This window comes from Lipomyces doorenjongii (assembly GCF_038497915.1).
Source record: "Lipomyces doorenjongii strain NRRL Y-27504 unplaced genomic scaffold V1508scaffold_4, whole genome shotgun sequence".
Lineage (NCBI taxonomy): Eukaryota > Fungi > Ascomycota > Lipomycetes > Lipomycetales > Lipomycetaceae > Lipomyces > Lipomyces doorenjongii.
The window spans coordinates 367,828-385,167 of record NW_027118071.1 but is presented as its reverse complement, the minus strand read 5'-3'; the positions used below and the strand labels follow the sequence as shown (position 1 = coordinate 385,167).

General features: G+C 47.9%; 8 protein-coding genes across 8 annotated transcripts; 4 read left to right on the top strand and 4 right to left on the bottom strand.

Moving 5' to 3' along the window:
* The first annotated feature begins 97 nt into the window (after positions 1-97).
* V1508DRAFT_410052 (camp-regulated phosphoprotein/endosulfine conserved region-domain-containing protein) lies at positions 98-1,238 on the top strand. Its single transcript, XM_066939251.1, has 3 exons — positions 98-345; positions 473-556; positions 611-1,238. Exons 1-3 carry the CDS (start codon positions 304-306, stop codon positions 860-862), a joined length of 378 nt encoding a protein of 125 aa, XP_066798447.1. The 5' UTR covers positions 98-303; the 3' UTR covers positions 863-1,238.
* V1508DRAFT_380582 (phosphatase 2C-like domain-containing protein) lies at positions 1,171-3,233 on the bottom strand. The gene is made up of 2 exons (XM_066937677.1): positions 2,558-3,233; positions 1,171-2,507 (listed from the first exon to the last, which is right to left on the bottom strand). Exons 1-2 carry the CDS (start codon positions 3,148-3,150, stop codon positions 1,334-1,336), a joined length of 1,767 nt encoding a protein of 588 aa, XP_066798446.1. The 5' UTR covers positions 3,151-3,233; the 3' UTR covers positions 1,171-1,333.
* Positions 3,234-3,453: 220 nt separating this feature from the next.
* Positions 3,454-5,632, bottom strand: V1508DRAFT_410048 (HotDog domain-containing protein). Its single transcript, XM_066939250.1, has 2 exons — positions 4,745-5,632; positions 3,454-4,680 (listed from the first exon to the last, which is right to left on the bottom strand). Exons 1-2 carry the CDS (start codon positions 5,192-5,194, stop codon positions 3,607-3,609), a joined length of 1,524 nt encoding a protein of 507 aa, XP_066798445.1. The 5' UTR covers positions 5,195-5,632; the 3' UTR covers positions 3,454-3,606.
* Positions 5,633-6,356: 724 nt separating this feature from the next.
* V1508DRAFT_190878 (uncharacterized protein) lies at positions 6,357-8,547 on the top strand. Its single transcript, XM_066936170.1, has 4 exons — positions 6,357-7,193; positions 7,265-7,431; positions 7,483-8,089; positions 8,141-8,547. The coding sequence occupies exons 1-4, from the start codon at positions 6,693-6,695 to the stop codon at positions 8,396-8,398; spliced, it is 1,533 nt and encodes a 510-aa protein (XP_066798444.1). The 5' UTR covers positions 6,357-6,692; the 3' UTR covers positions 8,399-8,547.
* Positions 8,548-8,822: 275 nt separating this feature from the next.
* V1508DRAFT_348609 (transmembrane amino acid transporter protein-domain-containing protein) lies at positions 8,823-10,410 on the top strand (the record flags this gene model as incomplete). The annotated part of the gene is made up of 2 exons (XM_066936730.1): positions 8,823-9,250; positions 9,303-10,410. 2 exons carry the CDS (start codon positions 8,823-8,825, stop codon positions 10,408-10,410), a joined length of 1,536 nt encoding a protein of 511 aa, XP_066798443.1.
* Positions 10,411-10,490: 80 nt separating this feature from the next.
* On the bottom strand, positions 10,491-12,157 carry V1508DRAFT_410038 (Adenylosuccinate synthetase). The gene is made up of 2 exons (XM_066939249.1): positions 11,965-12,157; positions 10,491-11,829 (listed from the first exon to the last, which is right to left on the bottom strand). Exons 1-2 carry the CDS (start codon positions 12,061-12,063, stop codon positions 10,654-10,656), a joined length of 1,275 nt encoding a protein of 424 aa, XP_066798442.1. The 5' UTR covers positions 12,064-12,157; the 3' UTR covers positions 10,491-10,653.
* A 717-nt stretch (positions 12,158-12,874) lies between these two features.
* V1508DRAFT_410037 (RAM signaling pathway protein-domain-containing protein) lies at positions 12,875-15,088 on the bottom strand. Its single transcript, XM_066939248.1, has 2 exons — positions 13,283-15,088; positions 12,875-13,231 (listed from the first exon to the last, which is right to left on the bottom strand). Exons 1-2 carry the CDS (start codon positions 14,981-14,983, stop codon positions 13,070-13,072), a joined length of 1,863 nt encoding a protein of 620 aa, XP_066798441.1. The 5' UTR covers positions 14,984-15,088; the 3' UTR covers positions 12,875-13,069.
* Positions 15,089-16,333: 1,245 nt separating this feature from the next.
* On the top strand, positions 16,334-17,285 carry V1508DRAFT_410033 (mRNA splicing factor). Its single transcript, XM_066939247.1, has 2 exons — positions 16,334-16,669; positions 16,724-17,285. Exons 1-2 carry the CDS (start codon positions 16,458-16,460, stop codon positions 17,109-17,111), a joined length of 600 nt encoding a protein of 199 aa, XP_066798440.1. The 5' UTR covers positions 16,334-16,457; the 3' UTR covers positions 17,112-17,285.
* Positions 17,286-17,340: the final 55 nt, after the last annotated feature.

Here is a 17,340-nt window from a genome sequence, read left to right as displayed (position 1 = left end):
TGATGTGACGTGCGCAGGGACGGGATGTGCGCCGTGGCCTGACGTGACGAAATAAGGCATTGTGCCCAGAATCGCAATTTGATTGAACAACTGCATACTGTCATTCACGGCATTTTCTATCTGCAGGTCCAATTGTTTGTGATCGACATATTTACGCAATAATTTGCATCTTCTGTTGAGAGTACCGCCATAGGATTGGAGAAACAGGTAGTGAAATATCGAGAGTTGCTTTGAGTATTCCAAAGCGATCGGAGACTCGACTATCGAATTACCAGAGTACGCGAGATTACAACGTGAATTACAATGTCTGCGAATTCAGCACATGCCAATGGTGTTGATGTATCGGTATGTAGTCTTTTCTATTAGCTCGATTATGGTTCATTGAAGCCGCCGACGGAGAAGTTTCAAAGACATTGTTAAGCGCATGATTTGCCATATCATGAGGGTGATTAGCATTAACGTTGGAATCTAGTCACTATCGCCTGATGAGCAGAGAATCTTTCGAATGTATGGCCGTTTGCCATCTCGTCAAGATTTGCTTCAGAATAAGCTGAAGGTAGGTCTCACCGGCTGCATGCCATGATCGTTTTTAACTCTAACGGCGATCTAGGATCGCAAGTACTTTGATTCAGGCGACTACGCGCTCTCAAAAGCCGGCAGAGCGTCTTCCGCTGGTGTGACGAATGTCGGATCACAGCATCCCGTGCCGGAAAACATCCCTCATTCGCACAGCAATTTCACAGGTCCGAATCATTCCCCTACAGGATCGGCTTCCGCGTCGCCTGTGAAAGAAAGCAGTCTATTACATGAGTCGAGCCCCGACGGACCACCCGAAAGTCCGATCAGGAATCGCATTTCATAATTAAGTGCTGGGGCCATCGTTAGAAAATGAGAAACAAAATTGATGGACAACGTTCTGCTCGAGAAATATTCTGATGAGGCAGTTGGTTATGATCTACGTTTCCGTGTGCTGCGCCATTACAACTACAATCTCCAAAATGTGTTTAGAAAATGCAAAGTTAGGTTGATATACATTTGGCATTGGGCATGAATGAGTATTTAACTTACATCATTCCTTCGTTTCTACGTGAGGCTTGCTGTGTCATATTTTGCTAGTTTTGGCGCAGGGTCAGATTGTTATTGTTTGCTTGGTTTGATATTCGTTGTATGTATTGCTTTAATAAGGAGTTTAGTTTTGTATCCGATTATCATACAACACGATATGAATTGTTATCTACACCTTTATTCGTTCTATGTACACGATTTGTCGTGCGAAGTGCCTGCTTCGGTTCATGTCTACTGATGCTGGACATCGTTCCACCTTAGCGTTAACTTATACCTTGCCCCCCTTTGTGGCTTCCTGGATCTGAGTGATCTTGCCCGACTTGTCTGCATCCGTCGGTTCTCCGAAAAACACAACAAGAACTGTCATATCATCCCTATATCTTCTCGAAATCGGCGGCGGAATACTAACCAACATGGAGGTCTGCTCCTTGTCCGCGCCACCCAACGCGTTCCGCACGATATGAGTGGCAGAGTTATTATCCTGGACGGTGAATAACCCGCGGAAATGCTTCTGCATTGCAATCGCGTTGCGGAGTTGGATCTGGGCGAGATCGTCGCCTTGGGCGCGTTGGTCTAATCTCGCGTTCAGTTCGGCAGTGTCAGACTTGACTTTGACGTCCGCGAGATCGGACACGGAAGAAAAGATACCGCCTTTGCGTACGTGCGTGACGACCCCTGGCGGTGGAGCGCCGCTGTCAATTTCACGCTTCTTGACCCACTCGGCAACTAGCTGAACCACCTCCCGACACGACAATTCGTCCCAGACACCGTCCGTTGCCAACACGAGGAAGTCGCCAGGCGAGACCTTAGTGGTCAGAATCTCAGGCTTAGCAGTGACATAAGGCGGAGATACGGAATTCGACGGCGAGCTTCGTCCGAAAAATAAGCTGACAGCCTTGTCAAGCACCTGCGACGGTAATTTATACCGTGCATCTCCGAATGCCCGGGTTGGCTCTAGCCCACCTAGAACTCTTCCATTCTTGATCACATCTGGTTCGCGAGGATGTTCTTTCTGTATTCTAGTGATTTCTGTCTGATTTCGACCGCATTGGTCGTAGCTTAGTGGAGTGGCAGTCCATGTCCCACTGGCATCCTTATGTCCCCACACGGCCCTCGAATCACCCGTGCACGCGACTCTGAGCGTCCCAGTCGCAGAATCGTACATGGAAAGCAGCGCACATGACCCAGACATGGCGGGCATCAGTAATTCCGCAGACGCAGGCTTATACGGATTTTCAATTAAAAAGTTGACTGGCTTGCGAGTGATATCGTCGTCGAGCTTCAGAAAGGCCATTTCGATGGCTTCGTCGATTAGTCGCGCATTCGCCGTCGATTCCGTGCCGAATGCCCGTTGCGCTCGCTCGGGTTGCACTTTGCCCATTAGTTCTGCTGCGACGTACGGAACAAGTAGCTCTCGTAGTTTGGCACTAGTGTTCCAGCCACTACCTCCATTAGCAATTTTCCATAGCGACGAACTGATCGAATGACATACCCGTGTCCGTCAAACACGCCAAAGAAATACCAATCTGACGGGCCGTCCGCAAAATTCACATTAACAATCTTCGCCGTAAAGTCATCCTCTATCTGGGAATTACTCGCCAACTGCGTAATATCGAATCTCGCGACGCCACAGCCGCGATCAACGAGATACGACTCCTCATTTTCACGTAGTTTCTCCGCAACTTCTTCGTCTGTGAGCATACGTGTCGATTTTGTCGAGAAACCCGCGGCACGGGGGAACTCGACTTGCCCGCCGTTCAATTGCGCATACTGTGACGGCACAAAGCTTTGCTCTGTCGGCCGCGCGTCCGCGCGGATCATGGCTGGTGTGAATTGCCGAGCTATGAAGTTCCGCGCATCGGTGCTATGGGAGACATAGAGTCCTGCTGATGCGGCGACGGTAACGGCAGCGGTCGCCGCTACGAATGCTTTTTTGTTATTGTTATTGTTGGAATTCGACCGATGAGACGTCGATGACGAAGGCGCTCGTGCACGAGTCGAATCTGATGCTAACCTGCGCAAGACAAGAGTCGGTCCCACAAGCGGGCGGGTAGGCACGCGTAGTCGCGTGCAGCGCGAGATCATATTTGTTGAGGGGTGTGTGAGTAGTCAGACGGCGCTGACACGAAGGCAGTTGCGGTGGAATGAATGCTTCCTGTCTGTCTGCGCGATGCGTTGGTCGCAAAATGGCCATTTCCAACCGCCTCTTAGGGACCAACGTTTGATGCCTAATGCGGGCCGCGGCTACGACAAGCTTGCTTGATAGGGTTTAGCGCGTTGTGTGCTTATTGCCCAAGCCGCACAGACACGCCATGGGATCTTGTTTTTCGAGACTTGTTGAGTACGACAAAGCGGAGAACAGTATTTTGCGACTCCTAGTAATCAAAATATAATCATTGTAGTTGATTGCTTTATTCAAAATATTTAACGAATCTCTATAATCCATATGCACGTCATACCAAAAATTCCCAACTACAAAATTTCGGCGAATGACACGTTAAATAACCAAAGAATGTCAATGTTCCGCTGAATACAGTTATATTACTCAGTAACTGCACTATCCAAAACCTCCAAACCCCTCAACGCATCACCAAAGCTCCGACTTTCAATAGCATTGCGACGACCCTCAAGGTACTGCATAGCCTCAGCATAACTAACAGGTAAAACTGATACTTTCTTGCTCTCCACGAAATAAGTGTACGTGAATGAACCTGAGTCTTCGGCTGTGCCGTGGTCAATGTCTCGAACAGTACTGTCCACGCGGACTTGCACGAATGTTCCAGCTGGCGATCCGGCGGCTGATCTAGGCTGATGCTGGGTGTATGCGACAGTTGCTGTGAGGTACAGCACGGATCCGACAGGAACGGGAGATCGGAAGGTAGTTTGGTCGAGGGAGATAAAGTGTGGTTGGCCATGAGAAAACGCAGCAGCACAGCAATACGCCAATTCGAAAGTCTGACGCAGAAGATAGCCGCCAAAGATCATATTATGTCTGTTTCGGTATTGAGGCTGCATCAGCATGGTCGAGTGCATCATACTGTCCTTCATGGGAATCACATCAGCTGGTAGCTCTAGACCGGAGGTGGGATCTTCATAGGCGCGTTGTCGCAACCACATGGCATGAATGATCTCAGCTTCCTCGGCGTTCGGCGGAGATGTTAGAAAGCCACCGGTCTTTGCCGCTTTCTTCTTGGCAGCGTTATACGACTCTGCGCGCTCGAAAATTTGACGTTCGGCCTCGTTGCGGGGGACAAGCTCATTGATCGGGAATGACTTGCCCGTAATGGGATGTCTCGCAACAAAAGTAAAGTTTGCAGTTAAAAAGACGTCATTATCTGGCACTGTCCGCGCTTTAATAGTGATCTCCATCGACGAACGGCCAGTCCAGGTGACATTGCCAGAAAGCTCGATGTCCTCGAGGACCGTAAGACGTTTTAGAAGACTAATTCTGTCAACAGATGCTGTCACGATAGTTGGCTCGGCAGGGGCGCAGTGTTTGTACGCAATGACACCTGCCAGTGCGTCCAAGTCTTGGAAAATCTGTCCGATTCTGAGGCGACCGCTTGAGTTCACATAAGCATCCAGAAGCCATTCATCCTGCTTGAACGGCAGGCTCTAATATTTGAACAGTCAGTCTACAACATATAGACACACATACTCCGGGAAATGCAATACGGACAATAGTGGTATAGCTGTCATCCATAGACCGCTTCAAGATCTCCGGAGGCTTATTGAGATCGCCTCCTTTGGCATACGACGTTATGGACGCAAGCCGCCCTTCCTCCCGAGCGTGCAGCGCTTCTAGCCATGTTACTGTTCTGCGCATAGGCGAAGCAGGGGATCTGTTCACCTGTGGGACGAATTGAAGAGCTCGAGTGTTTGCGAAGCAAGCAATTGTAGAAGTGCTAAAGTTGCGAGCCGACCGGAGCGCTGTCGCGCAACGCAGAGCTGCGGACTTTACGACCATCGTGTGAGTAATTGGGCTCAGAAAGAAGATATGCAAGAGAGCTTTGCGTAGTAATACTTCTAAATTTGGCAAAACAATTAGTATTTGGCGTCGGTCACTGTAATGATCCCCAACATTAGGGCCAACGCGGATCATTCCAGGCAGTGACGAAACCAGCATCATCTAAAAAGTGAACTTACTTTTACGGCAGTCTGAGTAGATGTTTTAAAGTCTGTGGAATCCGAGCAATCATATAAATAGTCGGAGAGATCTGGCAGGGTATAAATTCGGGAAGGGCATTTTTGGGTGAGTGATTGACGCCTTCGAACCCCGGCGTGGGATGCCGTGCTGCCGACGCGTCGGATGGCCATCGCCCTTCCGGTATCCGACGACAGTTCTCCGGTCGATTGTCCTTTTCATGCGGGATATGATACTTGCACTTCCATTTTGGTACTGAGAGCTATTACATTGCATACATTTATCAGATTCAGTATAAGAGCAGCATATGCAATTAGTACGCTGGTTTATGCGTTCATATTATCATATCAAACTCTCATATGAGTCGAGCCAATGCCCTAACCACAGAATGCAATGTCTTATGGATTAGGGTTTGTGTGGTCGCATCTTTGCCATTATTGTGTCGAACTTTCGCCTGTCCTTCTAGATGGGACTGATATTGCTTGGAAGTTTATGAGCATGACTGTATGACACAATGCCAAAGATTGCTATTACTGAATTCAACTCGATTCGCTCGATTTATATAGCTTGCGCCCGTGGTCTATTCCAAGGGTTCTTTTGGCTTGGTATTCATTGATACCTGCCATGGCACGATATCGAACGGCCCGAAGGCTCTAGGCTGGAGAAATCTAGATCGATTGCAATGAACATCCATTATGAATTGTGCGTTTGTTAATAATTCTCTCGGCATTCTTTTCGAGCTTGATGATGACAATTCTTTGCGGGCTGAATAAGTACTGAAGTTGCATACCTTCGACCGATGGAAAGCCATTTGATAATTCAGCAGTTATTTTAGGCGATGACGTGCCACAGACAAAGGATTGCTAGTTCGTTCAGGATTAAGAAGTTGTGTTGAACAATGATTCGTAAGAATCTCGTTTTATTTCATCGACATCCTTTCACGTGTGCGCTTGTCAATCTTATTGTGTGCTTTATTGTGTGCTATTGCGCAAGCTCTGTTTTCGCATATTTCAGGCAAGTTTGAAATCGTTTCAGTGATTTATTATCTGGTTTCTGATGATGGCTTTGGGTCGGTCGAGAGTGGACTAACGCTACCAGAATTTACACCAGCTGTATCTGGGATCGCGTTTCGAGCTGGGGTAACTTTACTTCACTGGGGCTCATATATAGAAGAATATTTTTTTATATGTTCTGTACAATTTTGAACGGTGGAGGCATGGTTTCGTAGGCGATCTCGTAAACGACGGATACTCCGCACATAACCTCCGGGTAGTCTAGGGGCGAGGGTCTATGTCACCTTAAGAGGCGCGCCCATCACACGCGGGCACTGCACCACGCAAACGCGACGCACGCAGCTAAACCCAAGCAAGGCACAACGATCAGTCAATGTGCCCTGGCTTACTCGCTCTATGCTCTCACTGCACTCCACCAGCTGCCACCCACGCTTCATCACGCACAATCCATCCATTTATATCGCACTGACATGTCTAACGACGCGACTAAAGTGGAGGCGGTAGTCGCCGAAGGGCCGCCTGTCGATAGCGCGCCTGTTGTGGACGCGCCGAAGACGATCAATCAGCACGCGCCCGCCCCTGCCCAAGAAGCCACAGCAACTTCTGGCGAATCTGACGCATCTGAGGGAAAGAAGGAAAGTGCACCCGCTGATTCTGGGAAAATTGCCGAGAAGCTCGAAGAGGAGGAAGAATCAAAATCGGCGGCAGAGCCGGCGGTGTCCGAAAAATCGAAGGAGCATGCCGTCAACGAATCTACTTCCGAGCAACCCACTACGACGAAGTCTGTTACTGAAGAACTTACAGTGGAGCCTGAAGGACAAGTGGAAGCGGCTGCTGAGCCGGAAACTGTGAAGAAAGTCGCGAAGAAAAAGTCCCCTTCTAAATCTGTGTCAACGCCTACCAAGGCCAGCTATCTCCCCGGCGCGGTTGTTCTCGCTAAGCTGAAAGGATTTCCACCATGGCCCGCGATGGTATTATTTAATTTATAGCGGGAGATGATGTACAAGTCGTAGGATTTGAGGTCGGCTGACTGGTCATTTAGGTCCTTGCGGATGCATTTCTTCCGCCGCATATCTTGAAGCTAAAACCAAAGGCATCTACCGGTACTCCTGGATCTGCTCGTTTCAAAAGAAAGAGCTTATCGGTTGAAGAAGAAGACGCGTCTCTGCCGAGCACTTTCCCAGTTCGATTCTTCAACGATGATAACTAGTGTGTATCAGATTCCAGAGATATATTAGAACTTTTACTAATTGATCGTAGTATGTGGGCAAGCCGATCAGATTTGAAGTCTCTATCCAGCGAGCAGGCTCAGAAGTATGTCGACGCAGTGTCAGACAAACCCTCCAAGAAAGATAAATCTCTCGTGTCTGCGTACAAGATCGCTATTGATCCGCCAACGCTCGAGGAATTTGCCCACGGAAACTCTGTCCACGCCAGCGAAGAAGAAGAGGAAGAGGATGTTGAAATGGAGGAGGCGGAGGATGAAGGGTCTGTTCCTGAAAAGAAGTCTAAAAAGAGAAAAAGTATTGCCAAGGGCGGCGATGAAGAAGTGGAAGCCCACACACCAGCAACAAAGAGGAAGAAAAGAGAGTCAAAAACTAATGGATCTGCGAAGAAAGCGAACGGCGACGCAGCTAAAGAGAAAAAGACACCGAAGAAAACTCCATCTTCGGGAAAAAAGACTTCAGCTGCTTCGCTGCGGGAAAGTCTCGAGGAACGTACAAAACAAGTTTTGTACGTCCGGCACAAATTGCAGAAGGCTTTTTTGACTCGGGACAAGCCACCGGCTGAGGAAGAGATGGACACTATGGATAAATTCTTTACTAAGCTCGAGAACTTTCAAGGTCTCGAAATTTCGATTATACGGGTATGGATATACTTCTATATGTACCATGTGGGGTCGCTAATATAGCTGCAGAATACAAAAATCAACAAGGTTCTGAAGGGCATCCACAAGCTCACGGAAATACCTCTAGACGAGAAGTTCAAATTCAGGGAGCGCTCAAGAAAGATGCTCGAAATATGGAATCATATGTTCGAAGGAATCTCATCCCCAGCTCCAGTTGAGACTTCACCGAAGCCTGCTGCTGTTCCAGCTGCTGCCGAGGAAGTACCTATCGAGAAACCTGCTGAGCAGCCCACCGAGATATCTGTCGGGCCTGAGAGCAAGGATTAGACGACAAGGGAGGGTTCTTCATTTATGGCGGTGTACGAGATTGTCTTGGTTGGGTTTACTAGGTGTCGAGTCAGTCCTATATATGCACACATGTATTGAAAAAGTACGAGCAGTCATACCAGAGGGAAATGTTATACTAGTATTGAGTTGTATTGATGGTCGTGTTCATTCGTTTACTTAACTTCAAGTTGGTACGCTGTGACAAGGTTCCTTTGTTGTAACGATTAAGGAAGTAAAAATCTTAAATCACAAATTTTCAAAATGCAGTAATTATTTTACAAACGAATGTTTCAAGTTCATGATAATACGTAGTGTGAAGCTACCCGGTCTCAGGCTTGCCCGACGACGCCGTAATTTAGGATTTCACACTGCAAACTCGCAAAGCGTCCTAAGGATTCGTTCACGACCTCGCAGCTTCACACGAATGGCTACCCGCAAATCCGTATCCGAGCAGCCGAGGCTTCATGAGTCGCAATCGCTCGCAAGTGTAGCTTCTCTTTCTGACGATGACGATCTTGCGCCATACCGCGTTGACGACAATGATCCTACGTCGCTTACTCTGCAGCGCACATTAAGTGACGACTACAATGCTGGACAACGTGAGGGCTTATTGGCACGGATAGAGGCGCCTGCTGTGCTTCTTGCCGAAGCATCGGAAACTAGCGCTGATTCAGGACTTCCCGGTGTTGTTGTAAAGAAGAAAAACGGCATGAAGATGGCGTTCATGAATATGGCGAATAGCATCATTGGTGCGGGAATCATTGGGCAGCCGTACGCTTTGCTGCAATGCGGTCTTTTGACCGGTATGGTATTACTGTTTGTACTTACGCTGGTTATTGATTGGACTATTCGGTATGTGTAACTACAAAGTTCGCTGAATGACAGGCCACTAACCGGCTGATAGTTTGATGGTTGTTAATGCCAAGTTAAGCGGGACTAATACGTATCAAGCGACGGTATCGGCATGCTTTGGTCGTGCTGGATATCTGGCTATTTCTCTAGCACAAGGTCTCTTTGCATTTGGCGGATCAATTGCGTTCACAGTGATTATTGGTGATACAATCCCTCACGTAATGTCCGCCTTGTTCCCTTCCGCAGCTACTACGCCCATTGTGAGTCTTGTCACCGAGAGAGAACCCGTGATGATCATGTGCATTCTTTTTATTTCATTTCCGCTTAGCTTGAGCAAGAATATTGCAAATCTTGCGAAAGCATCGTTGCTTGCGCTTATAAGCATGTTGGTTATCATCGTCGCGGTTGTCCTCGAGGGAATTCGCACGCCCACCGACGAGAAAGGCAAATTTACGCCGCCGCTGCTTACCATCAATAGTGGCGTATTCCAAGGCATCGGGGTGATTTCATTTGCATTTGTTTGCCATCATAATTCGCTTTTAATCTATGGCGCATTAAGGAAACCTACCATTGACAGATTCGCAAGGGTCACCCATTGGAGTACCGGTGTGTCGATGCTAGCGTGCATGACACTAGCACTGGCTGGCTTTCTCACGTTTCGCAACAAGACAGTCGGTAACGTGTTGAATAATTTCCCGGCAGGTAATTTTGTTATCAATGTTGCCCGGTTCTGTTTCGGCTTCAATATGCTCACGACATTCCCACTTGAGATTTTTGTTTGCAGGGAAGTCCTATTGGATTACATATACTCTACTTTCTTCCAGCAAATTACAAACGAGCATGGGATTGAAGTTCCTCCCGAGCCGTCGATGTTAGCTCATCGACTCACGACAGCTGCGCTAACGGTGGTTACTCTGCTGGTCGCGTTGACAACCGATAGTCTTGGTATCGTGCTCGAAGTCGTGGGCTCCACGTCTGCTTGCATGTTGGCATATATTTTACCGCCGCTGTGCTACCTCAAACTTGCCTCGTCGACAAATTGTTCGTGGAAACAAAGGGTAGGCCCGATTGCTTGCGTCGCGTTTGGTGTCACTGTTATGATCGTATCTACGGCATTGTCGATCAAGAATGCTTTTATGCCGGACAGAATAGAAACGTAAACAATCTGTCATTGCTCGCATGTCGCATCATGGGATAGATTTAGGCGTTTTGGTGTCTGCTGCACATTGTACAGCTAATGTATCTGGTATAATTGAAAATGTATTTGGATTAAACAATGTAACATTCTAGCATGCCACCAAAATGCGACGATAGTAGTCTACAACAGCAAATACACAATAATATCCCAACTTTGCCCAAAGATATACTGTTGATACAAACATGCAATCTAGCAGTACCGTCCTCTAACACTGAATCATAGCTGACCGTGCTGGGCCAACTCCGATCCAGCTGATCTTCGTACCAACGTATTCCTCGATGAACTTCAAGTACACCTTCGTCGCTTCCGGCAAGTCTTCGTACCTTTTGACGTCGGCAATACTGGTCTTCCAGCCCTTAAAAGTAGCGTACTCTACTTCAACGGCTTCAACTACGCGAAGATCTTCCGGAAAGCTAGTGAGGCGCTTGCCGTTGTGGATGTACGCAACGCCGACTTTGATTTCCTCTAGAGAGTCGAGAACGTCTAGCTTGGTGATATTCATTGACGTGAAGCCATTGATACGGGCAGAATACTTCACGACAACAAGATCAAGCCAACCACACCTCCGTTTTCGGCCAGTAGTGACACCGTACTCGGCGCCAACCGTCTGCAGTGTCTCCCCGATATCGTTGAGCTGTTCGGTCGGGAAAGGACCAGCGCCGACACGGGTAGTGTACGCCTTGACTACACCAATTACCTCGGTAATCTTTTGTGGCGGAACGCCGAGACCAGTGCAAACGCCACCAATCGAGGTATTGCTGGAAGTGACAAACGGATAAGTACCAAAATCCAGGTCAAGCATAAGAGCATTGGCACCCTCGACCAGAATTCTCTTCTGGGCATCGAGAGCGTCGTGCATGAACGTTACAGCGTCAGTAACATAAGGACGGAGCTTCTCAGCATAGCCCTTATATCTCTCTATCTCGGCATCGGCATCGTACTCAAAATCTCCGTATCGCTTCCGAAAGGCTTCGACAATAGAACGGAAGCGGGACTCGAACTCTTCCCAGGCACCGGGCTCTTGCGAGACGAGGTGGTGGACGCGAATACCAGATCGGGTCGCCTTGGTAGAGTACGCTGGGCCAATGCCACGTCGAGTAGTGCCAATGGCACCGGCAGATAGCTCAACTTCATGGAGACCATCAGCAATCTGATGCACGTCGAAGACAAGGTGCGAGCGAGACGAAACAAACAAACGACCGCTTGCCGAGAGACCCTTCTTCTCAATTTGCTCCAGCTCGTTGAAAAACGCAGGGACATGAACGACGACACCACTGCCGATGAGGTTCACGCAATCTGGGTTCACAAGACCGGAAGGGAGCATGTGGAAGTCAAATGTAACACCATTGACAACAATTGTATGACCAGCATTGTTTCCACCCTTGATAGCTCGTTAGACAGTTGCAAAAACGCATTATTTCGCGGTGAAAGCATCGCCGTAGTCAATTCACTCGATAAAAATGATATAACTCCCGACGTAAAATCCCATTGGCGTACTAGAAAAGAATATACTGACCTGGCAGCGGGCACAAACGTCAATCTTGTCGCAGAGGATGTCGACCAGCTTTCCTTTACCTTCATCGCCCCATTGAGCGCCAATAACAACAGTTGACATCAGGTCTCGTCTAAACTATCCAGTCGAGTCTTTGGTTGCAGGTCGGTGGAGATGAGTATAAATTGTAAGGGTTGGAGAGAAGAACGCATCGCGGTTTAACTACCGAACTCGGGCCGACCTATTCTTTTAAGCTCGCGCACTTTGGACTTGTGCGGCGGTAATTTTTTCCATCCATCCGGGTAACAGATGCAAGAGTCAACGGACCCTGCCATACGCACGTGCTCATGATTGCGCAAGGAACTCTCTGCGTGCACAATTCCGATGTTTTGACACTTCCCGACGGCTTTTTTCTTTTTCTTCAACTTACATAAAGCACACGTCTGGAATACCAAGCGAATTCGACAATACTGCTCTATTCGAAAGACCGCACAAATGGCTAGACGCAGACTAAACAATTAAGCCCTCGCTATTTAAATCCAGGCCTGTGCTTTAAGCGCACCACAGGGCTGGTTCGCTCGGTGGCTACATTTCGGGTGATATGGGATCCTTGATCCTTCGCGACCCCACGACCCCGCAACGATGAGTAATAGTTGTTCCGGTATATTTAGGTCGATGCAACCTCTACCAATCGGTAGAAGGGGGAGTCAAATAGAATCATATCTGCTTACTTCGCCCGGAGTGGAGACTCCCTTTAGACTCCCCAGCGTATGAACTGTAATCCAACTCGCCACTAGCCTCACTGTTTTTTGTGTTTATATTGTATATGTCATTACGCATGTGCTGTGACCTGAGCTCTCATCTGGCCAGCGTCAGTCCTTTGATGTATTCCTGGATGTTGAAATACGGGATAGCAGGACTTAAATTCATGTTGCTACAGCTCATCAATATATCGTCCATTTGTCTGTCTATCTAACCTTGCGCATATTGTAGTGTATAGTACATATAAAAGACATCCCAAACGCCCAAGGATACGCAAGCACGTGAGAAAAGAAACCAAATATAACCCAGAGCCCCTGAAATATTTTATTAACACCATAATCGTTACAAATGCAGGTTGATCAATCTGTCACCCTGAAAGCTTTTCTGGAGTCCTGTCAGTTGGCCTGAGAGTCACCGTCAAAACCTCCTTCGTCACTCGTGTGAGAGATGAGAGCTGCGGTCTCGCGTCGTTCAGGAACGGGTAGTCGTTCAAAATGGTTTTCGTGAATTCCAAAACGCTTATAATTCCCTGTCTATCGTGTTAGTTGGTGTCTTAGTTACGACGAAAATTCCAACTCACCTTGACAAACGAATTTGTGTCTTCACCAAATTTTGTACGTTCAGCAGCGTCAGCACCGCGAATATTTCCCAGTCGCACTCGTAGTCTACCAGTCACGTCAAGCCCGTAGTCACACATATTGGCCAATTCCCGCATTTTCATGTCGTTGTTCTCGACCACCTTTGCGATGCCCTCCAGGACGAGCTTGAGAACATTCATCGCTGACTGTGTGGCGACAGCAATTCGCTCAAATAGCTCTTCATCAGTGTCGGATGGCTCGATTGAGAAATGGAATGCGTACGGTCCATTTTCGGTTGTAGGCGCAGAAGCTGTAGTCACCAGTGGACTAAATAAACCTGATGGTAGGACAAGCCCAGGCGTTGGAGGGATCGCACTGATTGGACTCGACAAGCTACCTATAGAACTCGCAATATTCGTCATGATACCAGAAGGTTTTGCACCTTGTGACCATAAGTTCGGAGTCGGTAGTGGTGGCAGTGATGGCGGAGGCATCAATTCTGAAGTTGGAGGATGCGGTGGTAGCGACGGTGATTTTGATTCTGATGGTGAGACCATTTTCGGACTGAGAATCTCTCTACTCAGGTAATTTGACACCGGTATCCTGCATTCAGCTAGAGCGGGAACAAGTGTCGTCCACGCATTCTTAACTTCAGCCAAAGCCCCGTATGAAAGCAGGAAAAAAGCTCGTGTGTGCCGAATCTCGGCGCGCCCGGCTAAAGTCTTGACATTTGCATGTACGATCGAAATGATGTGGCGAAAAGCTCCAATACACGCTAAAGCAGCGTGTATTATTGGTTCAACAGCGGCTGATGCTACGGCCTGCGCCAGTTGTGGTGCGCGGCGGGCGCTATTTCCCACGGAGCCGGACGGTGTGAGCAACGCATCGTGATGCTCTAGCGTTCGAATGAGAGTGTCGATATGTAACCGCGTGTTGTATATTATTCCACTTAAAGTGCCTGAAAGCTTCTTGTCGTCGCAAAATGCTAGAAATTGACGCACGGCAGGAAGAACTTGGGAAAGCGTGAACAACACACCTCTGGCCGACTCGACCACCTGGTTGGAAAACGCCGCGGATGAAATTTGCGACAATACAGCAGGAGACATCTGCTCCTGTAGTACGGATAAGCGTCTGAAATATGCATTTGGTTGCGGCTCAATGTCGTTGGTTCCAGAGCTCGCCGAGCCGGCACCTGGTGCGCCTGCGCTCAATTGTCGTGTGGCACGGTCAACGCGATCTCGATTTGAATGACTAGCAGTAGATGATGCAGAAGACGTAGACGACGTTGTCAACAGAGGATCTGCGGATGGCATGCTCTGGCTGAGGTAGGAGCTTTCCATTACTGAGTCATGCGATACTCCTCTGGTATGGCCCCGGTGCAGCCTCGCATTACCTTTCCCCGCGCTTCCATTGCTCTCTGCGCCACTGCTCAGTCGATTTCCTATATTCGGCGGTATTCCGTTTGCAAGCGAAGGTGGTAATTGTGGTGGAGGAGAACGCGTACTAGCTGTAACCGAGGCTATAGAGGAAGGAGATGCCGGTAAGTGGTGCTGCGAGCGGCCAGCCGACTCAGCTACAGTCGACAGATCCTGATTCCTGCGCACGACGAAGCCCATGCGCTTGGCAGCCCGTGATGACGCATTCACGATCGACTCGCTGTTGCTCCGCGAACGCTCCATCTGCTCCGCAGGCGATAGCGACATAGCTGCGTTTCGAAAGCCGGCTAAGGAGTCGGGCTGTGGGCTACGACCTTAATTTTAGGACAAGCAAGAGACCCTGACTCCGTTTGTCGCACCGGCACATTTTGTGAGTCGTAAACGGCCGACAAAAATTATGTTTTTGGAAGTCATTGAAATTAGATTTTCAAATTTTAGAGTTTAAGTTTGGCCCCTCATCGCCGAGAGTAGGCTTAAATTGGCTCAAATTTCCGAAATGCTGACAGCAATAGCCTAGAAGATTCTGCGCAATATGGTGCCAAAATATAACTGACAACATCGAAACTTTTAACGCGTTGGCGGCAGTTGTCGAACGGTTGACTCCTTCTCTGTTGGTAATACATCTACAATTTGCGACGCATTTTGTATCTAAAACGTCCATATTGGCCCAGGCAATATTCCTGAACGTCCCAGCTGATATCGAAGTATGGAGGGAGCGTCTTTTCAATCCTCTGGAGGGCTTGTGACGCCTTGTCGACAGGCGTCAAGAGAGGTGCCTGTGCAGACTCATAGGGAAATGTTAGGTTTTACCTCCGGGATTTCTTTGTTTCCCACTGGTTTTTTGTTTGTCGCCGGATTTCCCTACGTCTTTTGTTCAAATGGATGTTCCTTCTCTATATAATCGTGAGCTTAACTCGAGAATCTAGCTCAAGAATCGTTAAGCTCAAGAATCTATACATATACGAGCACTACTAGTCGCCCTTCGGGAAGAGGAGCTGTGCGCTGAGGCTTGTCTCGTTGCCATCTGGTCTTGCAGGGCTGGTCTTGCAGGGCTGGACCAGCAGCTCTCGGCATTTTGTTCGTAATGTTCAGAATCCGGGATTTGGTGGCCGTCTAATAAGAGTGTAGGATAAGTCATTTCAAATAGCACGAATTAGGTAAATTTGACATTCCTCAACATCCGAAGTGAAGTTTTTCGTGACGAGCTCAAGTGAAGTGAAGTGCGACTAAAGTTGACTACGAGCCAACTTCACGCAATCGCAAGTGAAGCCAGTGGGTGCCTGAGAAAAGTCCAGGTGAAGTGGAAAGCCGACTTGAGGGTCGACTTGGACTCGAAATGACCCAGCCCTAGCCGTAAGATGATAACCTCGCAAAAGGATTTGTTTCCTTGTAAATATCTATTTCAATAAAACGATACCTCGCTAGGCCGATACGAAGTGGCTGTAAACATCGCATTGGACTAACGGGTTCTACCGTACAAGTGATTAAAAAGACCATCGGTCGGTTCGTTACTGACAATCATTCCATAAGACTTTCAGGAACACAAAATATGTTTACAGAGGTTATCTAGCACGATTTTTTATTTAATGAAGCACTGTGTTGGTCATCGTTCTGCATTGGAACAGCCAGTAAAATTAAGGTTCATATTACGTCGAATGGGTTAGGGACACAATTAAGTATAGATCATGACCGCCGCCGTCAGATCCTATATTCAATCGTAACATACTATATATTTTTCGATATGTCGTCCCTAGATTCTCAAGTATTGTCGCGGAAGGAGAGACTAGCGCAGCTTCGAAATCTCAAGAGAAAAAGAGAGGAAGAGCGTCAGGAGGACGCCGGGGCTACTAGGAATCGACTGCATGAAGGCGAGCAGCCAGGCGAAGTTCAAGACCTGGCGACAAGCCTAGAAGATTCTGAAGATGCTCGGTATGATGAGCAAGTGATAGCTAGGTTGTAGTACTACTTGCTGCGCCAGATTAATGTACGGTTACTAATGTGAGTTAGTATCTTACCCCGTCGAAACTATGATCCCGATACTCAAGCACCGCGACAAGGATATTTTGAACCCCCTACCGCAAGTAATGTTCCAACAGTTGAAGAAGAAGCAGCACGAATTGAGAGAGCGGCCGCGGTCGAAGACGAGAAGTTACAGGAGGAGCAGGGCATCGAAGATGAGGCAGATTTAGATTCTTCTGAATTGCAGCCGATGCCCGTGAATTGGGATCTCAAGCGACAGCTGACAGATAAATTGGAAATATTACAGCGGCAAACGGATGTAGCGCTCAATCGCATTGTCAGGGAGCGGCTTAACGGATCGAAGGGAACAAACGTTTTACCAGCTGGTATTGATCTCAATAAAGCGATGGAAGAAACAGAAAGCAATTCAATATGAAAGATTATGGCATTAGTATATTATGACTTGTATGATATTGGTTTTGTATAGTCGTGAATCTCCTGTATGTATACAATAAATCGGAGTAAATAACGGGAGAAATTATTCATCGCAACAATAGCTATGTAGTCTGAGGCCTTGTGACCGTAAAGATCAATTTTAATCAACTACAAGTAAATAATGTGCATATTAACAGCTAAGAGCCTTATTTGTCCCAATTGTTGTGTAA

Bases quoted from the DNA above. Each gene is read 5' to 3' on its own strand.
- V1508DRAFT_410038 (XM_066939249.1), bottom strand. From the start codon at position 12,063: ATGTCAACTGTTGTTATTGGCGCTCAATGGGGCGATGAAGGTAAAGGA. The intron at 11,830-11,964 runs GTCAGTATATTC...CGAGCTATCAAG, and splicing joins ACGTTTGTGCCCGCTGCCAG to GGTGGAAACAATGCTGGTCA.
- V1508DRAFT_410048 (XM_066939250.1), bottom strand. From the start codon at position 5,194: ATGATGCTGGTTTCGTCACTGCCTGGAATGATCCGCGTTGGCCCTAAT. The intron at 4,681-4,744 runs GTCCGTATTGCA...TTCAAATATTAG, and splicing joins ATGACAGCTATACCACTATT to AGCCTGCCGTTCAAGCAGGA.
- V1508DRAFT_410052 (XM_066939251.1), top strand. From the start codon at position 304: ATGTCTGCGAATTCAGCACATGCCAATGGTGTTGATGTATCG. The intron at 346-472 runs GTATGTAGTCTT...GTTGGAATCTAG, and splicing joins CCAATGGTGTTGATGTATCG to TCACTATCGCCTGATGAGCA. The intron at 557-610 runs GTAGGTCTCACC...ACGGCGATCTAG, and splicing joins TGCTTCAGAATAAGCTGAAG to GATCGCAAGTACTTTGATTC.
- V1508DRAFT_190878 (XM_066936170.1), top strand. From the start codon at position 6,693: ATGTCTAACGACGCGACTAAAGTGGAGGCGGTAGTCGCCGAAGGGCCG. The intron at 7,432-7,482 runs GTGTGTATCAGA...AATTGATCGTAG, and splicing joins TTCTTCAACGATGATAACTA to TATGTGGGCAAGCCGATCAG. The intron at 8,090-8,140 runs GTATGGATATAC...ATATAGCTGCAG, and splicing joins TCGAAATTTCGATTATACGG to AATACAAAAATCAACAAGGT.
- V1508DRAFT_380582 (XM_066937677.1), bottom strand. From the start codon at position 3,150: ATGATCTCGCGCTGCACGCGACTACGCGTGCCTACCCGCCCGCTTGTG. The intron at 2,508-2,557 runs GTATGTCATTCG...TAATGGAGGTAG, and splicing joins GGCGTGTTTGACGGACACGG to TGGCTGGAACACTAGTGCCA.
- V1508DRAFT_410037 (XM_066939248.1), bottom strand. From the start codon at position 14,983: ATGTCGCTATCGCCTGCGGAGCAGATGGAGCGTTCGCGGAGCAACAGC. The intron at 13,232-13,282 runs GTGAGTTGGAAT...CACGATAGACAG, and splicing joins ACACAAATTCGTTTGTCAAG to GGAATTATAAGCGTTTTGGA.
- V1508DRAFT_410033 (XM_066939247.1), top strand. From the start codon at position 16,458: ATGTCGTCCCTAGATTCTCAAGTATTGTCGCGGAAGGAGAGACTAGCG. The intron at 16,670-16,723 runs GTTGTAGTACTA...AATGTGAGTTAG, and splicing joins GATGAGCAAGTGATAGCTAG to TATCTTACCCCGTCGAAACT.